Here is a 27819-nt window from a genome sequence, read left to right on the forward strand (position 1 = left end):
GCCATTTTTTCTTACAGCACACTTACAAAGTCCACCCTGATAAGACAAAATTCACTCCAGTTCCTGATTCTCCTGTCCAACTGCAAGCTCAAATCAATACTAAGCAGTTGAGTGATGTAAGTATCATGAAGTGTTAGAAAAATCCAGCCCCATATGACCTGTTATTTTCAAAGAACAACACGTAAAATCCAATGATTCAAATATTTCTAAAAATACTCATGTAGATGATATTCATTTGGCTATCTTTATATTTCCTATTATAAAAATAGTTTGTCATTATGTTAATTTTCTACATTCAAGTACTGATAAGATAATAGGATGAAAAGCTCAATTGATCAATGATAAGACATTGTGGTAAGCTGTGCCAACTCTAGCGTCAGAAGACCTTGGTTGGAATCCTGGCCCTGCTATTTATGTGCTTAAAGTTAGACAAGTTGTTTAAACTCCCAGAGCTTCAGCTTTCTGGTGTGTAAAATGGAGGGATTAAACATAAAAGGTCCCTTCTATCTCTAAATCATTAACCCTATGAGAGGGGGAAGTGATGAAGTTTAATGGCAAAGAAATTTGGACTGGATAACCTGCCAGGTCCCTTCTGATTCTAATATTCTTTGATTGGATTAAAAATTGAAGTTCAATTCACTGATTCTTTGCCTCTCCATTAAAAAAAAATATGGGTTTACAAGGGTAGCTTTATTACATGTACTTTTCATGAATATTCAAACTAATGCAGAACACGAAGAATCAGGTTACATGAGAGGGATATGAAGTTTTAAAGTAAAATGACAAATTGTAAAATAGCAAAAGGAATGTAGGTTAAAGCATATTAATGAACTAAGTTATGAGTATTGACAAAGTAGAAAGAGTCAGACTTTTCACATAGAACAATGATAGTAATAATAGTATCTCACGTTACGTAACATTTTTAGCTTTCTAAACACATTCACCTACATCATCTCATTTGGTTATATATGGACTTGTTATGCCCATTGGCCCCAGACTCAGTGGAGGCTACTTATAATATACAAAGTGTTCCCCAAAATCTTAGTGGAGTTAAAATTTAAGATTTTATAGCTTACATTTCTCTACAGCTATTAAAGCTTAAAACTGCATGAAGACTTTTGGGAGATTCTCTGTGAAAGTAAAAAAAAATGAAATTAGTCTCCTTGCATTCTCTAATGCTTTACTGTGATTATGGCCATGACATTGGTATATAATGATATTGCCTACTCCAGGCTCTGGATCTTTCTTTTGATCTGGCATTCAGTGAATGCCAGAAAATTTGCAGTGTGCATAGGAGTAATCTGCTGCTTTCATAGCACAGGCTTCCTCCTGTACTAAGAGGGCATTCCCTTTGTTTTTCAGCTGAATTATAAAGCAAAACACGAAAGTGAGAAGTTCAAGTGCAACATCCCGCCAGATGCTCCTACCTTCATTCAGCATAGACTCAATGCCTATAACCTCAGTGATGTAAGTTCTCCATACAGAATACCGTAGGAGGGGGTGAGAATCTGTGATGTATTGCTTGCTGATGAAATGCTTCTAACAATGTAAAACATTACAATAGGAGATAACACAATAATATCTCTCGTATTTGGTGCCTATGAATTGAGATTCTTTTCCTGTTTCTACTACCAAGTTCTCAGCCAGTATAATTATTTGAATTCCCATAATAAGATATGTGAATTCCCCTAAGACAGAAGTTGGATTACACTTGCAAAGCTATGTGCTGATTTTCCTTAAAACGCAAATACATCTTTTTAAAATAACAATATTCTTTTGGTGAGAAGTAACATGGCATAGAGTTTAACCCTATAGGGCTAGCTAGCCTCAGGGTCAGAAAGACCCTCATTCAAATCCTGCCTCTGACACACACTGATTGTGTGACCCTGGGCTAGTCATTTAATCTTTGAGTGAAGCCCTGGGGCTCTGGAGTATGAATTCACCATAACTAGCCTAACACAGGGCATCTAGAGTACTGGGCTTGGAGTTAGGAAGACTCATCTTCCTGAATTTATAGCTGGACTCAGAGATTTACTATCTGTGTGACCCTGGGCAAGTCATTTAACCCTGTTTACCTCAGTTTCCTCATCTGTAAAATAAGCTGGAGAAGGAAATGGCAAACCACTCCAGTATCTTTGCCAAGAAAACCCCAATGGGGTCACAAAGAGTTAGACACAACTGAAAACAATTGAACAACAACAAAAGCCTGACATAAGCCCACCACGTGGCTTCATGGCTATCTTCATGCCATGTCACTCTACAAGTACCCTTTCTACCCTTTGACAGAGAAAGAAATATCATACGGAGCTTTTATAATTTTTCCATGTATGGTTTCTTCTCTAGAATGTTTACAAGCAGGACTGGGAGAAGAGCAAAGCCAAGAAATTTGAAATTAAGGTGGATGCTATTCCTCTCCTGGCAGCCAAGGCTAACAGCAAGAATGCCAGTGATGTGAGTATTACTTGGGAACTAGGGGAGGGGACCTGGTCAGCATGTGGTTATGAATGAAATATTCTATCTGTGCTGGCTCTCTTGTTGTAGGTGCTCTACAAGAAAGACTATGAAAAGAGCAGAGGAAAAATGATTGGAGCCTTAAGTGTTGAGGATGATCCTAAGATCCTGCACTCTTTGAAAGTGGCCAAAAACCAGAGTGATGTAAGTGGTTTTGGAAATTGCTCATGTTTCCTATTTTGCCTGTCTTCCTCACTAACATACCTAGAGTTTGATGGAGCATCTCAGGTTCAAGGTGGCATGGCTGTTGTGAGAGACTTTGTGGAACAGAAGCATCACATTTCTAGATACTCCTAGGTACTTACATTAGGTTTCTATTGGAAATGACTAAATTTTCCTAAATATCCTTAATTCCCTCACAATGAGAAGAAATGATTCTTTTAATGCTGTTCAAATTTTATCTCCTATTTATGTATTTGATATCATTACTTTTAACATTTTCTAAAATAATTAACTCCTTTCAGAAGACTTTTAAATGATATTTTAAAAAGAAAATTCAATACAATCAAAAAGCAATATATTTATTTAGGCCTTAAAATGTACAGACACTATGCTAGATAAATATAATTATTTGCAGAAAAGTTGTTTTTGTCACTTACAAGAACTTACTTGTTTTTATTTTGTTAGGGACAGGGATAGCAGATAGACCTATAATTTCTTTGTTAGAGATATCTCTACCAATGATGCTGGTAAGGTTGATGCCTTGTCAGTCTCACACAGACAATACTTAGCAGAAATAGGTTTTCCTGGTTTTATGGCCAGCTCACTATCCACTATGGCATACTGTCTCTCTCTCTCTCTCTCTCTCTCTCTCTCTCTCTCTCTCTCTCTCTCTCTCTCTCTCTCTCTGTCTCCTACACTTCATATAATTTTCAAAATAATGTTTATATCCTTTTAAAGTACATTTCTAAGTTTTTATTTGAGTGAGTTCAGAAAGATGATGAGGGAATACATGATGTCATGTAGCACAGCTATAGCTAGAGCAGGGCAATGGAGTCTTTATGCCAGGGCTCCAGGTTTTGGAAAATGCTGATAGAAGTTTGCATTGCTTCAGCAGAGAGAAGCAACAAAGCTCAGCCCATAATTGGTTAGAATAATGAATGAAAACAGGAAGCTGCTATATGGCACACTTCCTCCCACTCCTAGCTCTACCCTGTTCCATCTCCTGCAGCCTCTGCAGTATGTTTCCAAATGTCCAGGTGTCTGTTCCCCAGCAATAGAACCTTGTATCTTCAAAGCCTAAACTGAGTTTGTCTTAAAGAGTTGTTTGGAGGGTATCTTTCATGCAACTCACCCTTGATACCAGAATCCCATGTAGTAAAACATGGAAAGCCTGTCTGATCAAGTGACATTAATGAATGGTAAAATCCATGTTAAGAGATGACATTGAATGGCATTGCCATCCCAGAGTTTAATAGCACTTAATCTAATTCTAAGTCTGTGGCCAGGTTCTCTGTTCACTATCTCTGTTAATAGCAATAAATAGTGATTTTATTTTTCACATTTGCAAACAGTAATGATACAAGCCAAATAGATTAGCTAGCAGAAGCTGCCTGCTTGAAATCACTGTCTGAGAAATATCAGAAATGGTCATTTGCTTTTTTTTAATATCTCTCCAATTTATCATTTATGATAACTGTGGTATTTAGTGTGAGTTTTCAAGGTTTGTTTTTTTCTGCCATTTTGCAAAGGAATGTTAAAAAACAAAAAGACAAGATATGTTTTAAAATACTCCCTTTCCTATAGTACTGAAATGAAATCTTTTTGCAATAACTGATACCTTTTTCTCCTCTTCTGGCAGAGGTTATACAAAGAAAACTATGAAAAGACAAAGGCAAAGAGCATGAATTACTGTGAAACCCCCAAGTTTCAGATGGATACCCTTCTGAAGAATTTCAGTGAGGTTAGAATACCTGAAATTATTCATTTGGTTTGATTTGCTATCCACTGTTTGACAAATCCATGTGCAATTGAATTAAATGTGTTTTGTCTTCCAGACTAAATATAAAGATTCCTATGTAAAGAATATTTTGGGGCATTACTTAGGCACCTTCGAAGACCCCTATCATTCCCATTGCATGAAAGTTGCTGCTCAAAACAGTGATGTAAGTTCAGAGATAATTATTGAAATTCTGCCATGGCATTGTCTAAATGACAATGGTAACCTATCTGTGTGTCCTTTTTCCTCTTAGAAAAATTACAAGGCAGATTATGAAGAAGATAGAGGCAAATGCTACTTCCCTCAGACCATAACACAAGAATATGAAGCAATCAAGAAACTAGACCAGTGTAAAGATGTAAGTTTACTGTGGCAAGAAACACATTCACTTGGTTGATAGTGTTTGGGAGGTGACTATGACATCTAGTGGTCAGAATGAGTTTAGCATGGGAGTTTAAAAGGGGGGGGGGGGGCGCAAGAAAAGGCAAGAATTTTGGATATTCCAGTGATCGAGACAGAAAGGATAACTGTCAAAAATGCTATTCATTATAAAGAAAATGAGTTTAAGCTTTTAAAGGCTAACTTCTTCATTTTTGTTGCTTATGATATGCATATATATGTATTATATGAAGACAGAGATTATACATTTAGAGTAGAGAAGGATCCTGGGAGTTATCTAGTCCAGGCCCCTCATTTTACAAATGAGGAAACTGAGACCCAGCAAGGTTGTTACTTGCCCAAGATCACCTAGAATATATGGGGGGCTGAGGTAGGATTGAACCCAAGTCATCTTATTCCAGATTTAGGTCTTTTTTTCTACTGCAGAGATAGGCAGATAAATTTCTCTCCAAAACAGTGTGTTAGTGACTAAATGAACTCTATACACTACTGAATCTTTTCTACATGTGAATGTGGGTATAAATGACTTACTCCTATCACTAAATATTTCATTTTTTTCCCCTAGCACACCTACAAAGTCCATCCTGATAAAACAAAATTCACACCTGTCACTGACTCTCCTGTCCAGTTGCAAGCCCAGATTAATACCAAACAGCTAAGTGATGTAAGTACTTTTGAATATCAGGATAGAAGAGAACACAAAAAGATCTTATATATTTAAATGATCAGTAAATTAAAAGATGAAATAAGCTTGTAGGCTAGCTTACCACCTACAAAGTATTGCTATTTTGATATCTAATTTTATATCTATAACTTATTTCTTTTCCTTATTACTCTTATCAACATTAAATGTTAAAAGGACTCCATAGCTTTTGGTCTTTCTTTTTTGTGTGTATGCCTGTGAGTTTTTAAGTTTGCCTGTCAATTTGGTCAGTCCCAGAGAGTTTTCTAAATATATATTTAAGAGTGTGAGTAATATAGGCTTTTACTTAATAAGTGCATTATTCATTCTATAAATTTCTTTCTCTTAGTAAAGTTTTAGTAAGTCTAGGTATATTGAGATTCATCAATTGAGATTATCAAGGAAATCTTCATGTATACAAAGTCAGTATGGGTTTATATTCACAAACTCAGAGTTGGAAGAATTCTGGTATTTCCAAGTTTTGCATGTAGGCAGAGACTTGTTGCATTAGGAAAATCATTTAATAAGTGGTGCATAACACAATACATCCAAAGATTCAATATGCCTTCAAAAGCCATGAATTTATACTAGCCATAGCTATATTGCTAATAGTATCTTGTTATACCTATTATTAGACATAATAATGCATCCTGAACGTTAGCTGCACCATGCTAGCTCAAGTGAAGGAGTCAAGCACTTGATTTAGGTAACATGCATTAGGTAGCATACTAGGTAACAAATATAAATTTTCCCATCTATTCCTAAGTGTCACAACTTCTTCCATTGTTAGACTCTAATAACAGAGAGCAAAGGGGTGGGGGACTGATATAGGATTAGGCTTTGAATCCAAATAATTCTGATACTTTATGCTAAAAAGATTAAATATTTTAATGTAGTTGGATTTGGTCTATACCAGACATATTTTTGACATTTTTTTCTTGCATTAACCCTTGATCATTTCTATGAAAGTGCAGATGCTTCAAAATGAAACTAAAGATTCTACATGTCTAATCAGTCAATTATTAAGCCCTTACTATATTCCAGGAACTGTTTAGGTAGATTAGCAAAGGGATTATAAAAGCAATAATCCACTTTACTTTTTCATTAGGATTAGAGGTAATCCCAATTCATGGATCAGGGAAACATTTCAACTTTAAGGCATATATAATATGTTAACTATGTATAGCTGGTTAAACTTTCTCTTTGTTTATTCTTTTTAAAAATTTTTTTTCTTTTAAAAATGCTTTACTTTCTGGTGACTTCGGTTCCCATTCCCAAAAGAAGTAGAGCAAAGAACAAATCAACTTATTGACAATATCTGGAAACATATGTCTCATCCCTTCTCTACTAAAAGGCATAGTGATGCTTAATTCCGTAATCATGGCTGCTCACCAATCCTAGTCCTGAAGTATTTCGGTGCTGTTTTCCTTTACATTATTGGTCATTATGTAAATTGTCCTCCTGGTTCTAGAACTTTCCTTTGTATCAGTTCGTTCAGATCCTCCCACATTTCTCTGAACTCTTTATATTCATCATTTTTTAAGGAACAGTGATATTCCATTCCATTCATATAGCATAATTCATTCAGCCATTCCCCGACTGAATCTTCCCTACAACTGCTAGTCCCTTTCCCTCCAAGGTTACCTTTGATCTGCTTTGTATGTGTTTCATAGATACCTTTTTAATGTATATAAGTTGTTGCCCCCTTCAGAAAGTATATCCCTGGTACCTAAATCAATGGTTGGCCCAAAATAGGTATTTAATAAATGTATGTTGATTAGTTGATTTTTTTCCCTTTCAATCCTTTAGGAATAGCTATACTTCAGTGATGTCAGTTCATATTTGGATATACCATTCTTCTATGAAGGGAAGAGAGAAACTCTGAAAAACTGAGGCTATATTTGTTTCTTTAGATAGCAAAAAAAGTACTATTGCAGCAGCCATTCATGATATTTGAATAAAGGTGGCCTTGCAGGGAGTTCCCACCCATACTGACCATTCTTCTTTTGTGTTTTCAGCTGAATTACAAAGCAAAACACGAAAGTGAGAAGTTTAAATGCAATGTACCAGCAGATGCTCCAGCCTTCATTCAGCACAAAGTCAATGCCTACAACCTGAGTGATGTAAGTGTGAAAAACCTGCTCTCTACATTCACTGGATTTCCTGCTATGTATATATAAGAACAATTATTTTAGGTAACACAAAGGTTAAAAAGAAGAACACACAAAGAATTATACTGATGACATAGCATTAAGGTTATAATTAAATTAGATCCAGAAAATGAGGTGGACCAGCCATATAGCAAACATTATATATAACCAGTGGACAGCCTACATCTTCTGTTGGTATCAACACAAAGTCAAGAGAGCTAGAGGAAAGCCCCCAGTACTTTGAGCTGACCTGACCTCCTATGGAAAATTTATGATCAAGAACAACACAGGACAAGGTCTGAATGTTTCAGCTGAAGAAAGTATCAACACTGAAGTATGGCAGTCATACTCTCCAGCCAGATTCCCCTGTAAGAGAATTGTGATTATAAAGTGACTAATGGGAGCTGTTGAGTTAAAAAAAAAAACAACAACAGGGGATATAGGCCTTTTGAAAGTTTGTGGAGCTTTGAGTAAGAAAAGCTATAAGTATACATGTAAGAGTGTCAGGAGGTGGAGCTGATTATAATATAATACTTGTGGCAAATGGATTGTTTAGAAACAATGTATTTTGAAATAAATTGAATTACATTTGCATTTGGTCTTTAGGAGATAGATCCATGTTGACTATGACATTTATGATTCTTGTGTGTGTGTGTGTGTTTCCTTCCTTAGAATATTTATAAGTATGACTGGGAGAAGAGCAAAGCTAAAAAATTTGAAATTAAGGTGGATGCTATTCCCCTTCTGGCAGCCAAAGCTAACAGCAAGAATGCCAGTGATGTGAGTATGACTGGGGAACAGGGACAGAAGAACTGGGTAAAGTTTCTTTGAGTGAAGGCTCACCTGTGTGATTTCCCTATGCAGGTGCTCTACAAAAAAGACTATGAACAGAGCAAGGGAAAAATGATTGGAGCCCTGAGCATTCAGGATGATCCAAAGATCCTGCACTCTTTGAAGACGGCCAAAATTCAGAGTGATGTAAGTGACCCTCAAAGTCTATTGTTTTGACATTTTCTTGGTTTCAACTCTTAGCATGTCTTCCTAGTGCCTACCATAGCACCTTGCATACAGTAGTGCTTAATAAATGTTTGTTTAATTTTTAATATTTTTTGTTTGTTGAATTGAACAGAATGAGGGATGTCTTGTAGAGGTTTCATTAAAATCACAGGATCAAGGTGGCAAGTCAGTAATGAAGGATTGAAATAAAGTTGAATTGGTTTCCCAGATGTATGTACCTTTGCTTTTTAAGACAGAAATTACTGAGTTGTGTTTAATGTACATTTTGTAATAAGAAATGTCCATGTGAGTGATTATCTAGATCTTATTAATACATGGGTATATGCATACATATATATTCCATATAAACATGTGGGTTATCTAAATAAATAGTTCATGAGTGGCATAGATAGATGTCTCTAGAATCAGGCCTACCCTTCTCCAAGGGAGACTATGATTCTTACCGTGAGAGCAGGAGAAGGGTCATGGATGGACATTTCCTCCTTTCTTTACCTGCCTCCAAGAGGGATGTCAGGATTGAATTATATCTATCTGCCCTCTTGAATATTGGTAGTCTAGAGGTATGCTTCTGGTATAGAAGGAAAACTATTTCCCTAGTTATTCTTTTTTTTTTTTTTAGACAATTGGGGTTAAGTGACTTGCCCAGGGTCACACAGCTAGTAAGTGTCAAGTGTTTGGTCTGAGGCCAGATTTGAACTCAGGTCCTCCTGACTTTAGGGCCAGTACTCTATCCACTGTGCCACCTAGCTGCCTCTTCCTTAGTTATTCTTGAGGGAAAGAATGGCACTTGCACTCAGTAGCTTAGATCCTTCCCACCAAATGCTAGTTACAAAAGAGACCATCAAAATAGTGAGTATATGCACATACATATTCAAGAAAATAGTAAAAAGAAATCAGGGATGTTATATGGATTAGAGTATATCAAAGAATGAATGAGCTTTTTATCTTGGAGTAAGATGAGATCTCAGCTTCAAGAGGTTAAATCTTACCTAAGATGTCCATTCTAGTAATCTCTAGGAAGATAAGCTGGAAATCAGGTACATTATGGGCATGAGTAGGATGTAACATACAGCTCATAGGAGAACTGAATGTATGACCTCTCCTTCATTTGTGCCACCTGCTAACCATGTTAACTCTTCAAGGAATATGAAACTGCCTTTCCTGAGGCTCATGATCAGGACCCACTATTTATAAGGCAGGTGTACCATGGGGCAAGGTCTTGAAATAATTCCAGTCTGACACTGTTGGAATGGTCATAGCATTTAAATCTGCAATAGCAAAGACTCTGAAGTCCTCAGTGAAGCACATCTATTGTTGAAATGGGTGTAACCATACAGGTGACTTGGCAAACAATCTTGTTTTTTCAATTTAACACCTACTATTTTAACATGCTGTATAAGGAAAACTAAAAAGTCCATCATTCAATTCCCAAAGCAGTTATTTTGGCAAACTTAAAGCACAGAAAAAAAATTTTTTGTTAGTGCTACAATTCCCTATGAATAAAAAAGGACTGCAATAAAGACCAAATTTCTCAGGAGCGTCCAGGAAACCTTTCCTGATGTTCTCCTTTCAGGACTCATCTACTCTTTCAGACCTCATATAGCACTTTGCTTTGCAACTTTCTAATGGACTTACAGTATCCATGTGAGATACTATTTGTTGAACTTCAGAAACGTGTGGTTTATGTGGGAAAAAATTAAGGAAGATAGATCTACTTTGATGTCTGGATGTACTTCAAAAACTTGTATTTCTTCTTAATTAGAAATTTTTGCACTTTTCTAGCACCCCTTGGATAGTTACTGCAATGAATGATCACTTCCTTTTCTTTCACAGCGGGAATATCGCAAAGATTATGAAAAGGCAAAGACTATCTACACAGCACCTTTGGACATGCTCCAAGTCACTCAAGCAAAGAAAACTCAGGCCCTAGTCAGTGATGTTGACTATAAGAACATCCCACATGGTTACAGCTATCCCCCTGATAGCATCAATGTGGACTTGGCAAAGAAGGCTTATGCCCTACAAAGTGATGTGAGTAATTTAAATTTTTTTCTTCTTCCCATTATTGACATTTTCTAGGTAAACCAACAAGGAGTTGAATTAACTATGGTAGCAAAAAAAAATCCTCATATAGTCAAGGACGTGGAAAATGTAAATGTCAGGGTTCATGAGGACTTCTTTCCAAAACAAAAAGTTAGTCATGACATTCCATGTCCAAAGAAGAAAACTCACATTATGTAGGGAATACTGAGATGAATGGTGCTTTCTATTTTCTTTCACATAGAAAATGTGCACATTAGCCAGCTGGTTTCCCCTCCCCACATAGTAAGCATGTAATGGGAGAAAATATTCTAGTTTGATTGACTATAGACAACTTGTATGCTCCCTCTTATAAAAAAAAGATATTAAAGTTACTGCTGCAGAATGTTAATTAATACCTTACAGGAATAATTTCCACAAGTCTTTACAACCAAAACTTAGTTTCTTTTCTATATCCCTTGGAATTTAATACATATGATACTTGATATTTTATTAATTTAATAAATATATTTAATAATATAAATATGTAATATGTAAATATATACATATTTATTTGCATAGATGATAAACTAATGGGGGATTTAGGTCTTGTCTACCTATGAGAAAATAATGTACAAGAAACACAAGACTTGCTTGTTATTTCATTAGCATTTACACACCAACTCAAAATCTTACGCTTTGTTTCCCACAAATTTCAATAAATTTCTAAGGGCTATAATTTTTAAAACATTTCATTGGCTAATGTTGACATATCCCTGCACACACCATCACTTTTAAAGTCCTAGATAGTTTAGCACTTTAATATAAATAGTCACTATCAAGTCTCAGGAAGTCAGGTAATTACAAATGTTTCCTTTGACATTGGACACCTTCAATCTGAACATCAAATAATAATATTTTTAATTGTAAAATTATTTTGGAGTTTGCATTGAACCCTCATGGTTCAATTAATCTCATCTATCCCTTCAGATATACATTTTGCAAATAAGTTTTTCCTCCTGGAATCTTAGTTCTAGTTTCAGCTTTAATGTCTTAAAATTAAAAGTTTAAATATTTATTTAGGGAGAAAGACTCTTTACGTCTAATGAAAGGCAGCAAAAAGATAGAGTTTTTTCCTTAAAATTGTTTAGTTTTTTTGCCTTTAATGTGTCTGGTTGACTATTTAAAAGTTCAATGCAAACTGTAAGGATGTATTAAACCTTACTGACTTCATAAGCAAAGAATTTTGACTAAGTTTCTTTTTAATCTTGCAAATTATCTATATTAGAATAAAAAGATGGGCAAAAGAACATGTCATTTAGGAGAAATCAGAAGCCAAAAGGTGACTAAAATCTGGCCCAAGATTGTATTGAAAACTGCATTAGTATATGCAATACTGAATATGATCTATGTGGAAAAAATTAATTTATTTGCTAGTTAAATAAGGATGATACTGAAGGAATTGAAAATCTCTGCTTTGGGGTTTTAGGTTGAATATAAAGCTGACTACAATAGCTGGATGAAAGGCTGTGGCTGGGTACCATTTGGGTCTTTGGAAATGGAAAAGGCCAAGAGAGCTTCAGATATTCTTAATGAGGTACAGAAACAGATGCATGCATTATATGTACATACTTTTGTTATTGTTGTTCAGTTATTTTTCACTTGTGTCTGACTCTTCATGACCCCATTTGAGATTTTCTTGATAAAGACTGTGGAGTGGTTTGTGATTTCCTTCTCCAGCTCATTTTACAGATGAAGCAACTGAGGCAAACAAGGTTAAGTGACTTGTTCAGGGTCACACAGCTAATGTGTATTTGAACTCAGGTCTTCCTGACTCCAAGCCCTGTGCTCTCTATGCCACTTAGCTGCCCATATGTACATGTGTTATATGTTATACAAAACACATATACATACATTTATGTATGTGCTGTGCATGAGTAGATATAATTTTACCTAAGATTGCTTTTTAATTTTTTTATTCTGAACTCCACAAACACTAAACAAAATCCACATTTCCATATACAAAGAACAAAAAAAGATTACCCACAAAACTGTGAATCTCGACTTTATAGTTTGTTTTTCTCTCTAAGTATATGACAAATTTAACACACACATTTCAAAGCTGTCCTACTTGTCTGTGTTTCCTCTGGCCTTCCATCTGTTCTCTTCTATGTATTTTAGCAACCTTTCTCCCTATTTCCCCTTTATCCCCACTTCTTTGAAAAATGAAAGAAAGCCCTTGTAACAAATAGGCATAGTCAAGCAAAACAAATTCTCATGCTGGCCATGCCTAAGAATGTATATCACATTCTGCACCAGTTGTATGGCATGCTAAACTGTCCATCCTCTGGAATTGTGATTGGTCCTTACATTGATCAGAGTCAATTACTTTATTCTTAAAGTCCAAAAAGTGATGAATGAGTCTCCTAAATTATGACATGTGCTGTTAAATGATAAGCACATCTCATTTATCCAGCATCATTGGAGACGGAGCTGTTCCACAGAAGTAAATTTTCCAGATAGAAAAATCTTATTCTCTTTAAGTGCCAAAAGAGTTAAAAATTGTTTTTAGTGAAAGAAATCTTTCCAAAATATACTACATTTTTTTAACCTTCTAAGAAAAAATAATATATATGATATAACATAACTTAATATAACATAATATAACTTTTTCTTGATAACTTGGAGTCATTGTTATGAACATTAGTTATGATATTGTGCTGCAATACAGCGGTACTCCCTAGGGTCTATTGAGGTGATATTGGCTATTTATACCCACACTAAGGGGTCAGCTAGGTGGCACAGTGTATAGAGATCCGGCCCTGGAGTCAGGAGGACGTGAGTTCAAATCCAGCCACAGACACTTGACACTAGCTGTGTGACCCTAGGCAAGTCGCTTGACCCCGATTGACTCACCTGGAAAAAAAATCATACATACACCCACACTAAATTCTCCAATTTTATCATTCTGTTACTTCTTATTATTAGTTTCTGTATCTCCTTTCATGTCAGCTGTCACTTCTCCCTTCAAATAGGTAAGTCTGTTAGACTACGTCTATCAATCAACAAGCATTTGTTAAGGACCAGCTGTGCCCGATACTGTGCTATGCATGAAGGGTACAAAAACAAAACAGCCCCTACCTTCAAGGAGCTTATATTCATTTGATGGGCTTACTGATGGCCCAAGGGTCTTGCCTGCAAAGGAAAGCACGTAGACTTTGTGACAGATATTTTGCTCTCTCAGAAACCTATTTTACTTGTGGATTTGTACCTGTGTTTTTGAAGGTTGAGACTTTGGAGGTCTTACTTTTGGATGAAAAGGGCACATGTGAAGAAGTGTAGTAACAATTTTCCCTTCCTCCTTCATCATTTCACATTATGGTTCCTCAAAGTTCACTATTTGCAGCCTCTCATGACTCATAAGTTAGCCAATCACCAAGCATTTGTTAAGCATTCACCATGTACCAACCACCAACACGACTTTTATTAGACTGCTGAACCCATGAACTAACCCCAAGAAGTCTTTAAAGGTAAAGTGCTTCTCTCTCCTATTTCTCCTATTCCTAATCTCTAGCCACACCCCCAGCTCTTTTTAGGCACTCAGCACCAGCTGCTGTCCAAATGATGGGGAAAATTGTCCTGAGATGTCATTAGCAAGTGTTAGATTTTTACAAATATTACTTCTGAGGGGCTCAAAAACTCTCTTGTGCTTTCTAGTAATGCCATAGGAGGCTTTCACATGAATTTTCCAGAAATAAGGGATGTGTTTTTATTGTTATGAGAAGAAATTAAACGTAAAGTTTGAATGCTGCCTTTGTAAATTTTATAGCTGATACCTCAATGAGTGAGACAGTCTGTGGGCTTAGCCCAGTCTTCAAGCCTGGAGAATGTGTATTCATTTTCCAAAGAAACATGACTATTGTTGTTCATATATTTTATAGCAAGATCAATTCCTATTACCCTGAAATAATTTCTTGAAGATTTTGCTTAGAAATGTTGTGAGACTTTAGGAATACGAAACTTTGTTCTTTCTCTTTATTTATTTATTTTATTTATTTTACAGAAAAAGTACCGCCAGCATCCAGACACTCTCAAATTTACTGCCATCGAGGATGCTCCCATTACAGTGCAGTCTAAAATCAACCAGGCCCAGAGGAGTGATGTAAGTGGCAATTATATCCATGTCCTGATATGTGTCGATAAAATAAGTACTTAGTTTAAATGTTCTTGCTGTCTATAGCAGTACTCAATGCAGAGTATCTCTGGTCTGCTCCTATTTGTGTATGTCTCCGATATCTGCAGCTATAAAACCCATCAAATTGAATATTCCTAGAAAACACCATGTAATAGAATAATCTAGGAGACAAGTCAGCCTTCCCATTTCTATATGTGACATGTTACCTATAGCAAAGGTAAGAAATGCCAATGAATGAGGAGAGCCTCAGGCTCATCTTTCTATGATTCCTGAAAAGAATTAATGATAAACTGAACAATACTGGAGAAAGTAGTACCAGTGTCACCCTTATATGTAGGTAGCATAGGCAGCTGCCTACATGGTATCATTTCCATGGTGCTAGAATGTCTTTCCCACATAAATATAGCTACAGATAGAGATGGTATAGATATAGATCTTTGATAGGCTGGGAGTGGAGGGGTGAGCTTCCTGGCACTCCTGACATGTGTGTATACATATATGTATATGTACACATATATACATACACATATATATATATATACATATACATATATATACTATGTGTATATTTATAGCTACATGTCACATATATCTCATGAGATCAAAGGTGCCTAAGAGTCCTTTATTATTAGCAAGGAAGGAAAAATCTTTCATTCTACAAGTAGAGAAAAAATATAATATACAAAGGCTCTTGAGAGAAAGAAAATGCTAACTAGAATTGGCACTAATATAAATTACTGATACCAGACACCTTTATTTGTGCAGATTTTCTATGGGAAAGGCTCTGGGTATTTAGAGTGATAGGGATGTAATACTAGAGAGAGGGGTAAGGGGCACAAAAAAGGAGGATGAGGCTTATAGAACAAAAATTTTCCTCATTTCATAGTTTCAACCAGGGTAAGTTCTAAATTTAGGGATAAATCAATCAAATTTTAAATCGACAAACATTTATTTAGCACCTACTTTCAGCCAGACCCTATTCTAGTATTGGGAATACAAACCCACGGGCCTTGTCCTCAAAGAGCTTACAGTCTATCCAGGTGAAATGACATGTATGCATGTAAGTATGCATCTATATACATATATAGTAGGTACTAGGTAATTTTGAGAAATGCACTAGTACTTAGGGGTGGGGTAGGATTCTTCAAGGAAGTTATCTTAGGGTAGCATTTGACCTGACTTTAAAAAGAAACTAGAGATTCTAAGGGTGTGGCGGTCAAGAAGAAATATATTTAAGGCATTTTGTTGTTGTTAAGTCATTTTTCAGTTGTGTCTAACTCTTAGTAACCCCATTTGGGGTTTTCTTGGCAGAGATACTGTAGTGGTTTGCCATATTCAGCTCATTTTCCAGATGAGGAAACTGAGACAAACAGGGTTAAATGACTTGCCTAGGGTCACATAGCTAGTAAGTGTCTGAGGCCAGATTTGAACTCAGAAGATATGTCTTTCTGGTTCCAAGCCCAGTACTCTATCCACTAAGCCACCTCGATGCCCCTATTTCGAGGCATATGGAGCAGCCAATGCAAAAGCACAGAGATGAAAGATCAAAAGTCATGAAAGAGGAAGAGTAAGAAGGCCAGTCTGACAAGACCATAGTGTATGTGAAGGGGAGAAATATACAATAAAGTTAGGATGTTGAGATGAAGACAGATTGTGAAGAGTTTTAAGTGCCAAATGGAGGACTTTAAATTTGATCCTTGAAGTAACAGAGTGAAGGAACCAAGCATTTATCATAGTGCCTACTATGTGTCAGGCACTATGATAAGTGCTTTATAAATATAATAATCACTTGTTTGAGGTTGAAGGAACTGAGGCAGACAAAGGTGAAGTGACTTGCCCAAGGTCACACAGCTAGTAAGTTTGGAGTCTTCCTGACTCCAAATCCAACACTCTGTCTTCTGTGCCATCTAACTGCAGGTAATAGGCAGCTATATGTTTGAAAAATAATGTAATAATACTTTGACCAAAGAAGCATTGGCTTCATAGACCTTCAAACAACTCTTCCAATTCAGAAGAAGCACCTACTGTGTGCTAGGCACTATATTCTACTAATTGGAGTGAAATTTTCTGTGTGGTGGGGTCTGGGGTCCTCATATCATCAGAAAAGGAGTTATTTTGTGATCTACACCACCATCATTCCCCAGCACCCTTCCACCCTGTCTAATGTCTGCTCTATTTGTATTTGTCTATGTGCTTTCAGAGTGGTTCGGAGGAAATATCTAACACTCGCTAAGTTCTTCATCTCTTATCTTTAACCCTCTTTTTGTTTTCCAAGAAAATGGGTCTTTACTGGACTGGATAACTCCCAGGGGCAGCTAGTTGGCACAGTGGAGTGTTTGAAGAACTCAGGAAGACCTGAGTTCTAATATTGTCTTAGACACTAGCTGTGTGACCCTAGACAAGTCATTTGACCTTTCTCATCCTCGGTTTCCTCACCTGTAAAATGGGATTAAGAATAGCACGTACCTCACAGGATGAGATGACATAAAACACGTAAAGTGCTTTGCAAACCCTAAAGTGCTATATACATGCTAGCTATTATTAATGTAAATTAACCTCTAATTTGGGGTTTTTCCATGGGTTTTAATCTGTAGAATGGGAGAGGGAGGTGAGAAAGAGAGGAAGATAATTCCCTGGGGAACCTAGTTTAGTTCCAATCATAATTTTAGGGGAGATCAACACTAACACACCTACCCAAAAGACCTCCTAATTTTGAGAATGGGTCAAATATCCCAACATAGTTCTAGATTATAATAGGCCATCTTTCTCCACATCCCAAGAGTAGCCCTAAGAACCATAGTGACTCTATAAGTGACCAAAGGGCTGAAATTACAACTGAGTCTCCTCATGTGTACTAATTAAGGAACATGTATGTCCTTGCTATGAGGTACCTTGCCAGCTAATGTTTGTCAGTGCTTGTTAATTTTGTCCCAGTGCTCCATCAGAATGGAAGAAACCCCTTGTGCATTCTAGAGTTGGTGCATATCTTTTTTTCAGGTGGATGTGGGGATACCAAAAAAGCCCTTTTTCAAGGGTCCTTTCCTATGCAGTCAAAACTACATTTGAAAGTCAATTTGAGATTATTTTCTTTGGACATCAAAATGTTTTCCTTGTTTTGTTTTAATTATAGGTTCTGTACAAAGCCAAAGGAGAAGAAATACTCCACAAGTATAACCTACCAGCTGACCTGCCCCAGTTTATGCAGGCTAAAGTTAATGCCTACAATATTAGTGACGTAAGTTCGTTCTGCAGTCTGGGTACTTATTTACCTCTCTATAATGTAGTGTTGAAGTTAATCGGAATATTACCTTCTTGCAGAATCTATACAAAGCAGACTTGAAAGACTTGAGCAAAAAGGGGTATGACCTCAGAACTGACGCCATCCCTATTAAAGCTGCCAAAGCTGCTAGACAGGCTGCTAGCGATGTAAGTTCAACCATTTCTCACATTCTTCTAAGAGTGTTTACAGAAAACAGGATTTGTTCATTTGTGTTTAATTCTTATCCATCTTTTAAGACCCAACTCAAATGCTACCTTATCTTGAAAGAAAGCAACCTTTGGACTCAAAAGACATGGATTCCAATCCCGAATCTATTAACCGACCACATGACCTTGATCAAGTCACAACTGGGCCTCAGTTTTCTTATGTGTAAAAGTAGAGATTGCTCTAGGTGCCCTGTAAGATCTCTCCGGCTCTAAATCTATGATCCTCTATGAAGTCTTCCTTAATGCCATTCTGTTGATAGCAACTTCGCTAGTCAGACTTCACAAAGCACCTTGCTTTGCACCTTAGGTGTCATACTATCTATGCTTGTGTCTGATCCTAGTCCCCAGTACACAATGACTATGTAAAGCCCAAAGCTAAAACTAATACATAACAGTATATTTTCAATGTTGTTTGAATTAAGGAAGCTTAGAATATATCTCATCAGTAATAACCATTATAAACATCAGCTCCCTCATTCTACCTATTCACCTGATGCTGTTATTAAACATTTAATAAGTGATTGTTAAATCAATTAAAACTAATTTTGTATTAATAAGCACCCCAAGAAGACACTATGTTTGTTACTTCAACTGCAGGCAAAAGTTACTTGCAAAATATCATCTAAGATAGATAGTTTCTAGAACCTAATCTTACATATCTTGAACAAAGGATGTGTATGAACTCCCACTGTAATGAATTCTTATCAAATAACCCTTACAATTCAGAAGAAGCATCTACTATGTGCTAGGCACTGTGCTGAGCACTAGAGAGATAAAGAAAGGCAAATATAATCCTTGCCCTCAAAGAACTTACAATCTAATGTATGTCTTATTCGAATTTCTTTAAACCAAGATAAACCAATGATCATGTAGTCTTTGTTTAGTGCAAAGTCCTCATCATAATAGAGTCCTTGGGAATTGTTTTTAAGGTTAATTATAAAATGCTATCTTGATCCTTGACAAGTCTTATATGACTAAGAGATTTAAGAGACTTACACCTGTGTTTCAGAAGAGCAATTTGAATGAACGATATCTTGCTTTCATCCATGATTCTATGCAACCTTTCGGTCTAACCTATGTCTTTCACTTTTTATATATAAATATCCTTTTCTCCTATAAATCTTCCCCTACACTTCATTACCTTTACAAAGTGTTTTAGCAAATTGCTTTAAATTGACTTGATTTTTCAATACTACTCAATCATTAGATTCCATCTAACTTAACAATTTAATTTTACCTTTCTATCTTACAAAGTATTAAAAATAGATTATATCTAACTTGAAAAAAAACTTAACTGGAGTAATTTCTGGGAAGCTTAAATTTGCTTTTGTCTCCAAATTGTCTAAGGGGTGGTCTCATTGTTCTCTCCCAACTTCCTCAAAAAACCCAACTCTCACAGCTAAATTGTGACCTTTTCACCCTTTGATTTGAAATAGGTTCAGTACAAGAAAGACTATGAAAAAGCTAAAGGAAAAATGGTGGGCTTCCAAAGTCTGCAAGATGACCCCAAACTGGTTCACTATATGAATGTCGCCAAGTTGCAGTCTGAACGGGAATACAAGAAAGACTATGAAAAGTCCAAAACCAAGTATAATACACCTCATGATATGTTCAATGTTGTTGGAGCTAAGAAAGCTCAGGATCTCGTCAGTAATGTCAATTATAAGCATCAGCTCCATCATTATACCTACCTGCCTGATGCCATGGATCTGGAGTTGTCTAAAAATATGATGCACATTCAGAGTGATGTAAGTTGCATGTATTTAGCAAAAGAAAGCATTTGAACTCAGAATTTAGATATAGATAAAGAATCTCCTATACTTGCTTCCGTTTTCTCTCTCTTTTTTAAAGAATGTCTACAAAGAAGACTATAATAACTGGATGAAAGGTGTTGGCTGGATCCCCATTGGCTCTCTGGAGGTGGAGAAAGTGAAAAAAGCTGGTGATGCACTGAATGAAAAGAAGTACAGGCAACATCCAGATACCCTCAAATTTACCAGTGTTGTGGATTCTCCAGTTATGGTCCAAGCAAAGCAGAATACACAGCAAACTAGTGATGTGAGTATGCTAGAAGAGAGAAAGTAAACCAAATGAAAGGAAAACTGACACTGTTAACTATGCAACTTTTTTTTCAGACTTGAGGTTCAGGTAAGAATTTTGTTGCTTTTGGCCGAAAGTTGTCAAAAATAGGAAAAAAACCCTTGTAACTTTACAAATGTTTAGTTTTTCTTATGCCTTGCTTTATTATCATTATTATTATTCTTATTTCTTCACACACGTTTTCTCCTATATAAACTGCCTTTGAAACATTTAGTGGATAAACTTACTAGTAGAAATCTGTATCAGTATTGCATGCATATATGCAGTATGTTAAACCTAGATGCCAGCCGCTATGCTCACAATATATTCGTCCTCTAGTTCCCTTGTTGTTTCTAGGATTTGTTACTTGTAAATTACTACTAGAAATGGAATAATTTAAAGCACTAATAACTCAGACTCTAGTAGTACAGTAGGTATCTTGTTCTGGAATATGTGTTTTGCCAGTCAGAATTTATCCCATGTGGTATGATAGCAGACAAACTCATTTTCTGGCTTTGGTGGAAAGCAATACTTTAATATGTTTGCCTAAATAAAATAAATCTGTGTATTATAGCTGATGAAGGCATATAATGGTAACATCAAGCATATTCGTCTATACTAAAAAGACAGTAAATTCATGACTAGCAGGATTTTTGTCCAATGTTAATGTTTTTGTTAAGGTTGAGTACAGATATTTTCTCCAGATTGTTTTGATTCTTGAGGGTTTTTTTGAACATTTACAGATTTTAGTTGAAATATTTATTTGTCTGTCTACACATGACATTTGACAGAGAAAACTGAGAGTTGGAGGTTGGGAATTTATTTTTGATTCCAGAACATGAACATACACTATGAGATTTCAAACAAATCATTACATTTGAATGGGTATGAAAAGGAAAAGATATTTTTATATGGAAGGCCAACGTTATTCTTTGCCCCTATGTAAATCAAAAAAATAGTCAATAGTAAGCTAAAATAAGACGGCATGGCATTGTAGAAAGAGCCCTGGCTCTTTAAAATCAGAAGACATGGCTTCAGTCCTGGCTCTGACACTTTCTACTCTGTGACTTTGGACAAGTCACCTAATCTTTCAGTGCCTCAGTTTCTTCATCTATAAAATGAAGGGGGTTAGGCTTGATGACCCTAAAAGATCTTCTAGTTCAAAATCTATGGTCTTATCATCTTATGATATTATGCCTTTCCTATCAAAAGGAACAACTATGTAATTTAGGCATTGAAATTATAATTAGTTATGAGTTATTATTTTTAATAAGAAAAAAAATCCTGAAGAGTTAAGAATTCAATTGGCAAAGGATAAATGCTTCTGGTTTTAATATGTTCTGCTATTAATACTAGTTTATCAAACTTTTGAAATATCTTCCCATTTGGCTAATAGTTAAAGGTTAATTTTTTTCATTCATCAATAGGCAAAGACAATTTTATTTTCCTCAGAGCTTTTTCTTTCTGTTTTTCTTCTATAAGACTTGAAATACATTTTTTCTCAAAGATGTGTAAATGCCCAAGGCTTTTCATTAATCTTTTAAAAAATTATTCACATGTTGGAATATTAGACTAACAACTTTCCATAGGCCTTTGTGGGAATTTCTTTTTGCGTGTCTTCAGTTTCATTTTGTGTTGTTTTTATTGCAGATCCTATACAAAGCTAAAGGAGAAGAGGTGAAACACAAATACAGCATGAGCCCTGACCTTCCTCAATTTATTCAGGCCAAATGTAACGCTTACAATATCAGTGATGTAAGTAGAATTGCGAGTGGTATGATGTCTACATAATTCATTAATGAAATCATGAAATTTTGGGACTAGAACAATCCTTAAATATCATCCTCATTTTATCCAGTATAGGAATCACTTTAATAATTCCCTGAACATTTCCAGTGACAGGGAGCTCACTATTTTGCAAAACAGCCCATTCATTATTGGCCAACTCTCATTTTCAGAAGGTTCTTCCTTTTAGTGAATTGAATTTTGTTTCTTTACCCTCACTGGTCTTAATTCTGCTTTCTGAAGCTTCACAAATGTCTGGTTTTTAGCTGATGTAATATATCTTCATGTTACTGTTTGAAGGTGGAGAAATCTTTGATCCCAAGTCAGTCATCTTGTTTACTGTCAACTTTCTCTACATTAAACACTTCTAATTCCTCCAGTCATTCCTTATATAATATGGATTCTAGACCTTTAACCATCCTAGCCTTTTTACACATAACACACTCTATTTTGTTAATGCTCTCCTTAAAAGATGGTGGCCCACACTGAACACAGTATTCCAAATACGATTCAATCAGTCCAAACCATAGTAAACCTCCCTTAATGTGGTTACTATCCTAAATGTGACTTTCTTTTCTAAAAAAATGTGCCATTAACAGGGCAACATATAGGATTCACTATAAACTTGTTTGTTTTTTAAAAACCGGCCCAGTAGTCTAGAATTAACTTTCCATTGATTAGAACTTAGAATGCCAGAATCATTTTTTGTAATTCTTTTGCAGGCATGTTATAAACGTGACTGGCATGATTTAATAGCCAAAGGAACCAATGTGACAGGTGATGCTATTCCAATTGCTGCAGCCAAAGCTTCTAGAAACATTGCTAGTGATGTGAGTATAAATTTCAGATGAAGTTTGTGTAATAGCATTTTAAAAATCAAGTGTGTACTTCTTTAAGCGGTGTCTTATTGGAAGTGATATTTTGAATTTATCATCTATTCAAATTCTCTCCAAAATTGTTAATGTTTTGAAAACCTGTCTATTTTAAAACCTTATTTATTATTCATTTTAGTTGACCCCAGTTGGTAAAGCTGTCATGGAGCTGACAGCAGTTTGCTCTCCTGATTCATGGTGTGAATTACCTCTACTGACACATTTCCCTGACATTGTACTTTTGCTTTCAATAAAACAGATTGACTGGCATTACCATACTGGATTCAGATGACTGCCTGCATTATAGTTGTATGAGAGAGATGTAAAGGGTGTCAAATAAAATGGATAGATTTTCACAACCAAATGGACAGAGCCCTATTTCCCCATGATATCATTTTGTTTCATGTAAATTGATGCTCAAATCATCTATAACAGAAAAGTATACATTTTTTTTCTATGCAATCTTCCTATCAGTAGAAAAATATTTCTTAGAAACATTACAAGTTCCCTAGTCTTCACTGACATCATACTACACCACGATATTTAATCTGCCATTTAGAAAAGAAAAAGAGGGAATGGGCAGCTTCTTCTTTTTATTACCTTCTTACGTACAGTGGGTACATGGTACATGTAACATAAATGAATGATGAAACCATGTTGATGACAAAATGTAAAAACATTCCCCCCAATTGTTTGAGTATGAGCTTGGGAACATTGTTTTCTAGTGTTATATATGAGATATACATATTTTAGATGGATTTATAAGGGAGAAAGTATGCATTATATTTTGGGAAATGTAAACATAGACTGACATTTGGGCTTTTTCATTGAAGGCCCTTTCATTAAACAACAACAACAACAACAACAATAACAACAAAGACAGGGGATTATTTCATAATCTTCTTTCAAGTACTAACTATTTCAACTCTGTTTAGTTTCTGACAAGATTGGGTACATTCAGGGTGGTATGGCCATCTTGAAGCCAGGAAAAGCTGGGCTCAAGTCTTGCCTCATACAAATTGGCTGTATGACTTTTGGCAAGCTGCTTAACCTCTGTTCTCCAGGCAGGTTTTGGAGAGCGTGTAATCTGCATTGATAGAGGGATTGGATTTATTTAGGAATTCCTTATACCAATAAAATTTCAGATCCAGTACCCGTCCCCAACCCCGATTCCTATGATGAACATTGGATTTGCAGGGGAACCCCTGTAAAACTGCTGTACACACAGATATAGGACTAATTCATGTTTCCCAAAGTGTCTTTGTGTTTTACTCTCTTCAGAGAATCTCTACATTCAAATAGTCTTCAAGATACAGAGTGAAGAGTAAAAACAGGTCCAGAATTTACTGAATTCATGATGATGATGATGATAAACTGAAATTATCTCTTTAATATTCTGGGATTGGTTATAATCATATTTCTGTCTGGTCTGGCATTTCTCATAGTGTCTCCTACAAGACAATCACAGGTCGAATTTTTCTCTGTGTCTGCATGATACAACCCTACCTTACATGGTAATCTGACAATTGTATCATTTTTTTGCAGTATAAATACAAAGAAGCATATGAAAAGTCAAAAGGAAAACATGTTGGTTTTAGAAGCCTTCAAGATGATCCCAAGTTAGTCCATTTCATGAATGTGGCAAAGATGCAGTCTGATCGTGAATACAAGAAGAACTATGAGAATACCAAAACTAGCTATCATACACCTAGAGACATGGTCAGCATAACTGCTGCAAAAATGGCCCAGGACGTTGCCACCAATGTCAACTACAAACAGCCAATACACCATTACACTTATTTGCCAGATGCTATGAATCTTGAACTTGCAAAGAATATGATGCAGATTCAGAGTGATGTAAGTATGTGTATGAGCAACAGCTCCATGACATTTATTTTAGTCATTTAATTAACTACAATTTTCTTTCTGTATTTGACTTCAGATTACACCAGAGATCTTAACACAGTTCTGTATTTCATTCTCAATGACTGTCACCAAAAAATCTCCAAAGCCAGAGCACATGGCCTGTTCCATTGGCTTTTTTTTGGTCTCTTCATAACAGTGGACATTTTTCTCTTGAATGATCTTTTAAGTTGAAGGGAAGATTATATCTCATTAACTGTAAAAGCTAATCAATTTCTGCCCTGCTATAATCATGGAAAGTTTAAGATAATCCAAGATTTCCTGTTATAGAGGAAATGAGATAAAGAATTATGAATCTGGAGGTTTTGAATGGCTTTCTTGATATTGCACTATCGGTATAATAGAAAACATTACTGAAATCAAGAGAGGTAGTTTAATTTTTTTTCTCACGCTTGAATTCAAGTTTTCATTTTGTGTGCATTTCTGAGTCACCAAATAGCTAAATGGGAAGACAAAGACTTGATTGCGTATTTGATTGATCTGTGTCCCAGTAAACTGCAACATAAGCAAATGTTGCACAAATTTTTTGTTAATGTAGGAAATTAACTAAGAACTCTCATTTGGCCATGGAAAGTGATAATTACTCATTTCTAGACCTAGATCAGAATCTTTGTACAGACCAAGTATAGTCAAGAAATCAAAGTACTGTAGATGGGTTCTTCTTAACATGCCTTTAACCTGGGTAGAACAGTAGATTTCAGAAACATTCTTTCACTATTCTCTGTGACGTTTTCTCACATGAGATTTCTCTTTTGTAGAATGTATATAAAGACGATTACAACAGCTTCTTCAAAGGCATTGGCTGGATCCCTTTTGGTTCTCTGGAAGTTGAAAAAGCCAAGAAAGCCGGAGAGGCCTTAAGTGAGAGGAAATATCGACAGCACCCAGACACAATCAAATTCACAAGTGTGCCAGACTCCATGGGCATGGTTTTGGCTCAGCAGAATACAAAGCAGCTGAGTGATGTAAGCGATTTCATTTCACAAGTGTGTGTGCTAGTTACTGACCAAGATGCTCTTTTAAAAAGTGCTTGCTACTGATCAAGACCTCAGGTCATGCTGCTGTACCGTCCTGCAGTAGGAACTGTTTAATTTCAGGAGAGCTAAGAAAGAGCTTCCAACCATTGAGGGAATGTTTATGCAAAATGGAAAAAATGCTTTCAAAGCTGAAATGAAAATATTTCCCTTTTGAAGTGGCTTGGAGTTTGAGCATGTAGCGCAGGAGCTGAGGGAATTCACACAACATATTGCAGAGTCTACTGACGGAAAAATAAGAGTTCAAAGACTTTGTCAAGTTCTGAAAGCTTTAAGCTCTTTTCACCTAAATATCTAATAGATAAAAACATTATTATCATCCTTGACTCTGTCTGAAGTTAACTATTTTTTTGCTATGAAGTGAAGTGATTTTTCCAGGCCTCAGTGTGCTTTAATAGGTCCTAATATTGTTTTCCACAACTGTTTTACAATACCCTAAAGATCTGGAAAAGGCCAACTCACGGAGCAAAACTGTTTCCTTTAAAAAAAAAAAAAGACTAGGTGTCCCCATCTCACCTAGGCTAGAAGTGTAGTCCAATCCCATCCTGCTCACACTGGAAGTTTTGACTTGATGCATTTCTGACCTGGGCCAATTTGAACTACCTTAAGCAACCTGATCCTACCCTCTCCCCACCTCCCACCCATGACTTCTGGGGACTAACCACTTTGGTTCCAGACTCAGGTAACAGGTAGGGATTGCAAGTCTCCACCACCACACCTAGCAATTATTTATAGTGAATGGTGCAATTATTCTCTTTGACTCAAAATTCAGTTCAATTTAGCAAATATGTACTATTTCTCTAATTTTAAAATTAAAATTCCTATATTTCCCATATGTTAACCAGACATCTTATCATCATAATCAAGATGCAGGAATAGTTACTTGACTTTTCTGTTACTCAGTTTTCTCAGTTGAAAATGGAGATAAAATTATTTATACCACCTAGCTGGTACAGTTGTTATGAGGAAAGTGCTTGTGGGCTATTTTCATTCCAATTATTATTACCATTGCTGTCATTATCATTAATATTAGTCTTGGTTATCCAGGTACTTTCCTCATCATCCTTTGCTCTCTTCATGCATTCTGTTTATCCACTTTAATACTTATTTTTTACCTCTATCAGAGACTAGGGAGAAGAAAACATAAAGGAAGAAAAAACCATGTTAGCCAGTTCTGAAGATTTTTAGCAGCCTTTAGCAGTCAAATCTTAAAAGATTTGACAAAGTTCTTTATATATTTTAGTTATGAGACCTTTATCTGATACACTGTCTATAGAAATATTTTCCGAATTTTCTGTTTTCCTTCTGATCTTGGCTACATTTATTTTATTTGTTCAAAACCCTTTTGATTTAATGTAATTGAAATTGTCCATTTTGTACCACACTTCCTGTAAATTAAAAATAAATTTTTTTAAAAAAAAGAATCTTAAAGGATGGGCACACTGAAAGGAATTTTTAAAATCAGGTTTGGATATCTAATTGCTCTCTCTTCTTACTTCCTCCTTACTATCTCAGATGAGTGGAAATAAAAGTAATAATATCATTTTCTTTTCTGACTTCACACTGATCACTGTAATTCCACATCATACTTTTCCAATTAGCTGCAAAATAAGAGTTGTGAATTTTTATGTCTATTGGATATTTACCCTTGAATAGCCTAGACAGTAATTCTCAAACATTTTGGTATCATGACCCTTTCACACTTAAAAATTATTGAGGACCTCCCAA

At 35.8% G+C, this 27819-nt stretch overlaps 1 protein-coding gene across 1 annotated transcript in view; it reads left to right on the forward strand.

Moving 5' to 3' along the window:
* Positions 1-27819, forward strand: part of NEB (nebulin) — a 232193-nt gene that overhangs the window by 33895 nt on the left and 170479 nt on the right. The window contains 22 exon segments of the mRNA XM_078146167.1: positions 18-116; positions 1363-1467; positions 2344-2451; positions 2542-2655; positions 4313-4414; positions 4509-4616; positions 4704-4808; positions 5415-5513; positions 7550-7654; positions 8354-8461; positions 8546-8659; positions 10532-10729; positions 12207-12314; positions 14781-14879; positions 18043-18147; positions 18231-18338; positions 19835-20146; positions 20250-20456; positions 22128-22232; positions 22985-23092; positions 24680-24991; positions 25816-26022. Coding sequence (XP_078002293.1) covers positions 18-116; positions 1363-1467; positions 2344-2451; positions 2542-2655; positions 4313-4414; positions 4509-4616; positions 4704-4808; positions 5415-5513; positions 7550-7654; positions 8354-8461; positions 8546-8659; positions 10532-10729; positions 12207-12314; positions 14781-14879; positions 18043-18147; positions 18231-18338; positions 19835-20146; positions 20250-20456; positions 22128-22232; positions 22985-23092; positions 24680-24991; positions 25816-26022 — 3036 coding nt within the window.

The sequence above is a fragment of the Phascolarctos cinereus genome, unplaced genomic scaffold, assembly GCF_003287225.1.
Source record: "Phascolarctos cinereus isolate Bilbo 61053 unplaced genomic scaffold, phaCin_HiC Scaffold_726;HRSCAF=1367, whole genome shotgun sequence".
Lineage (NCBI taxonomy): Eukaryota > Metazoa > Chordata > Mammalia > Diprotodontia > Phascolarctidae > Phascolarctos > Phascolarctos cinereus.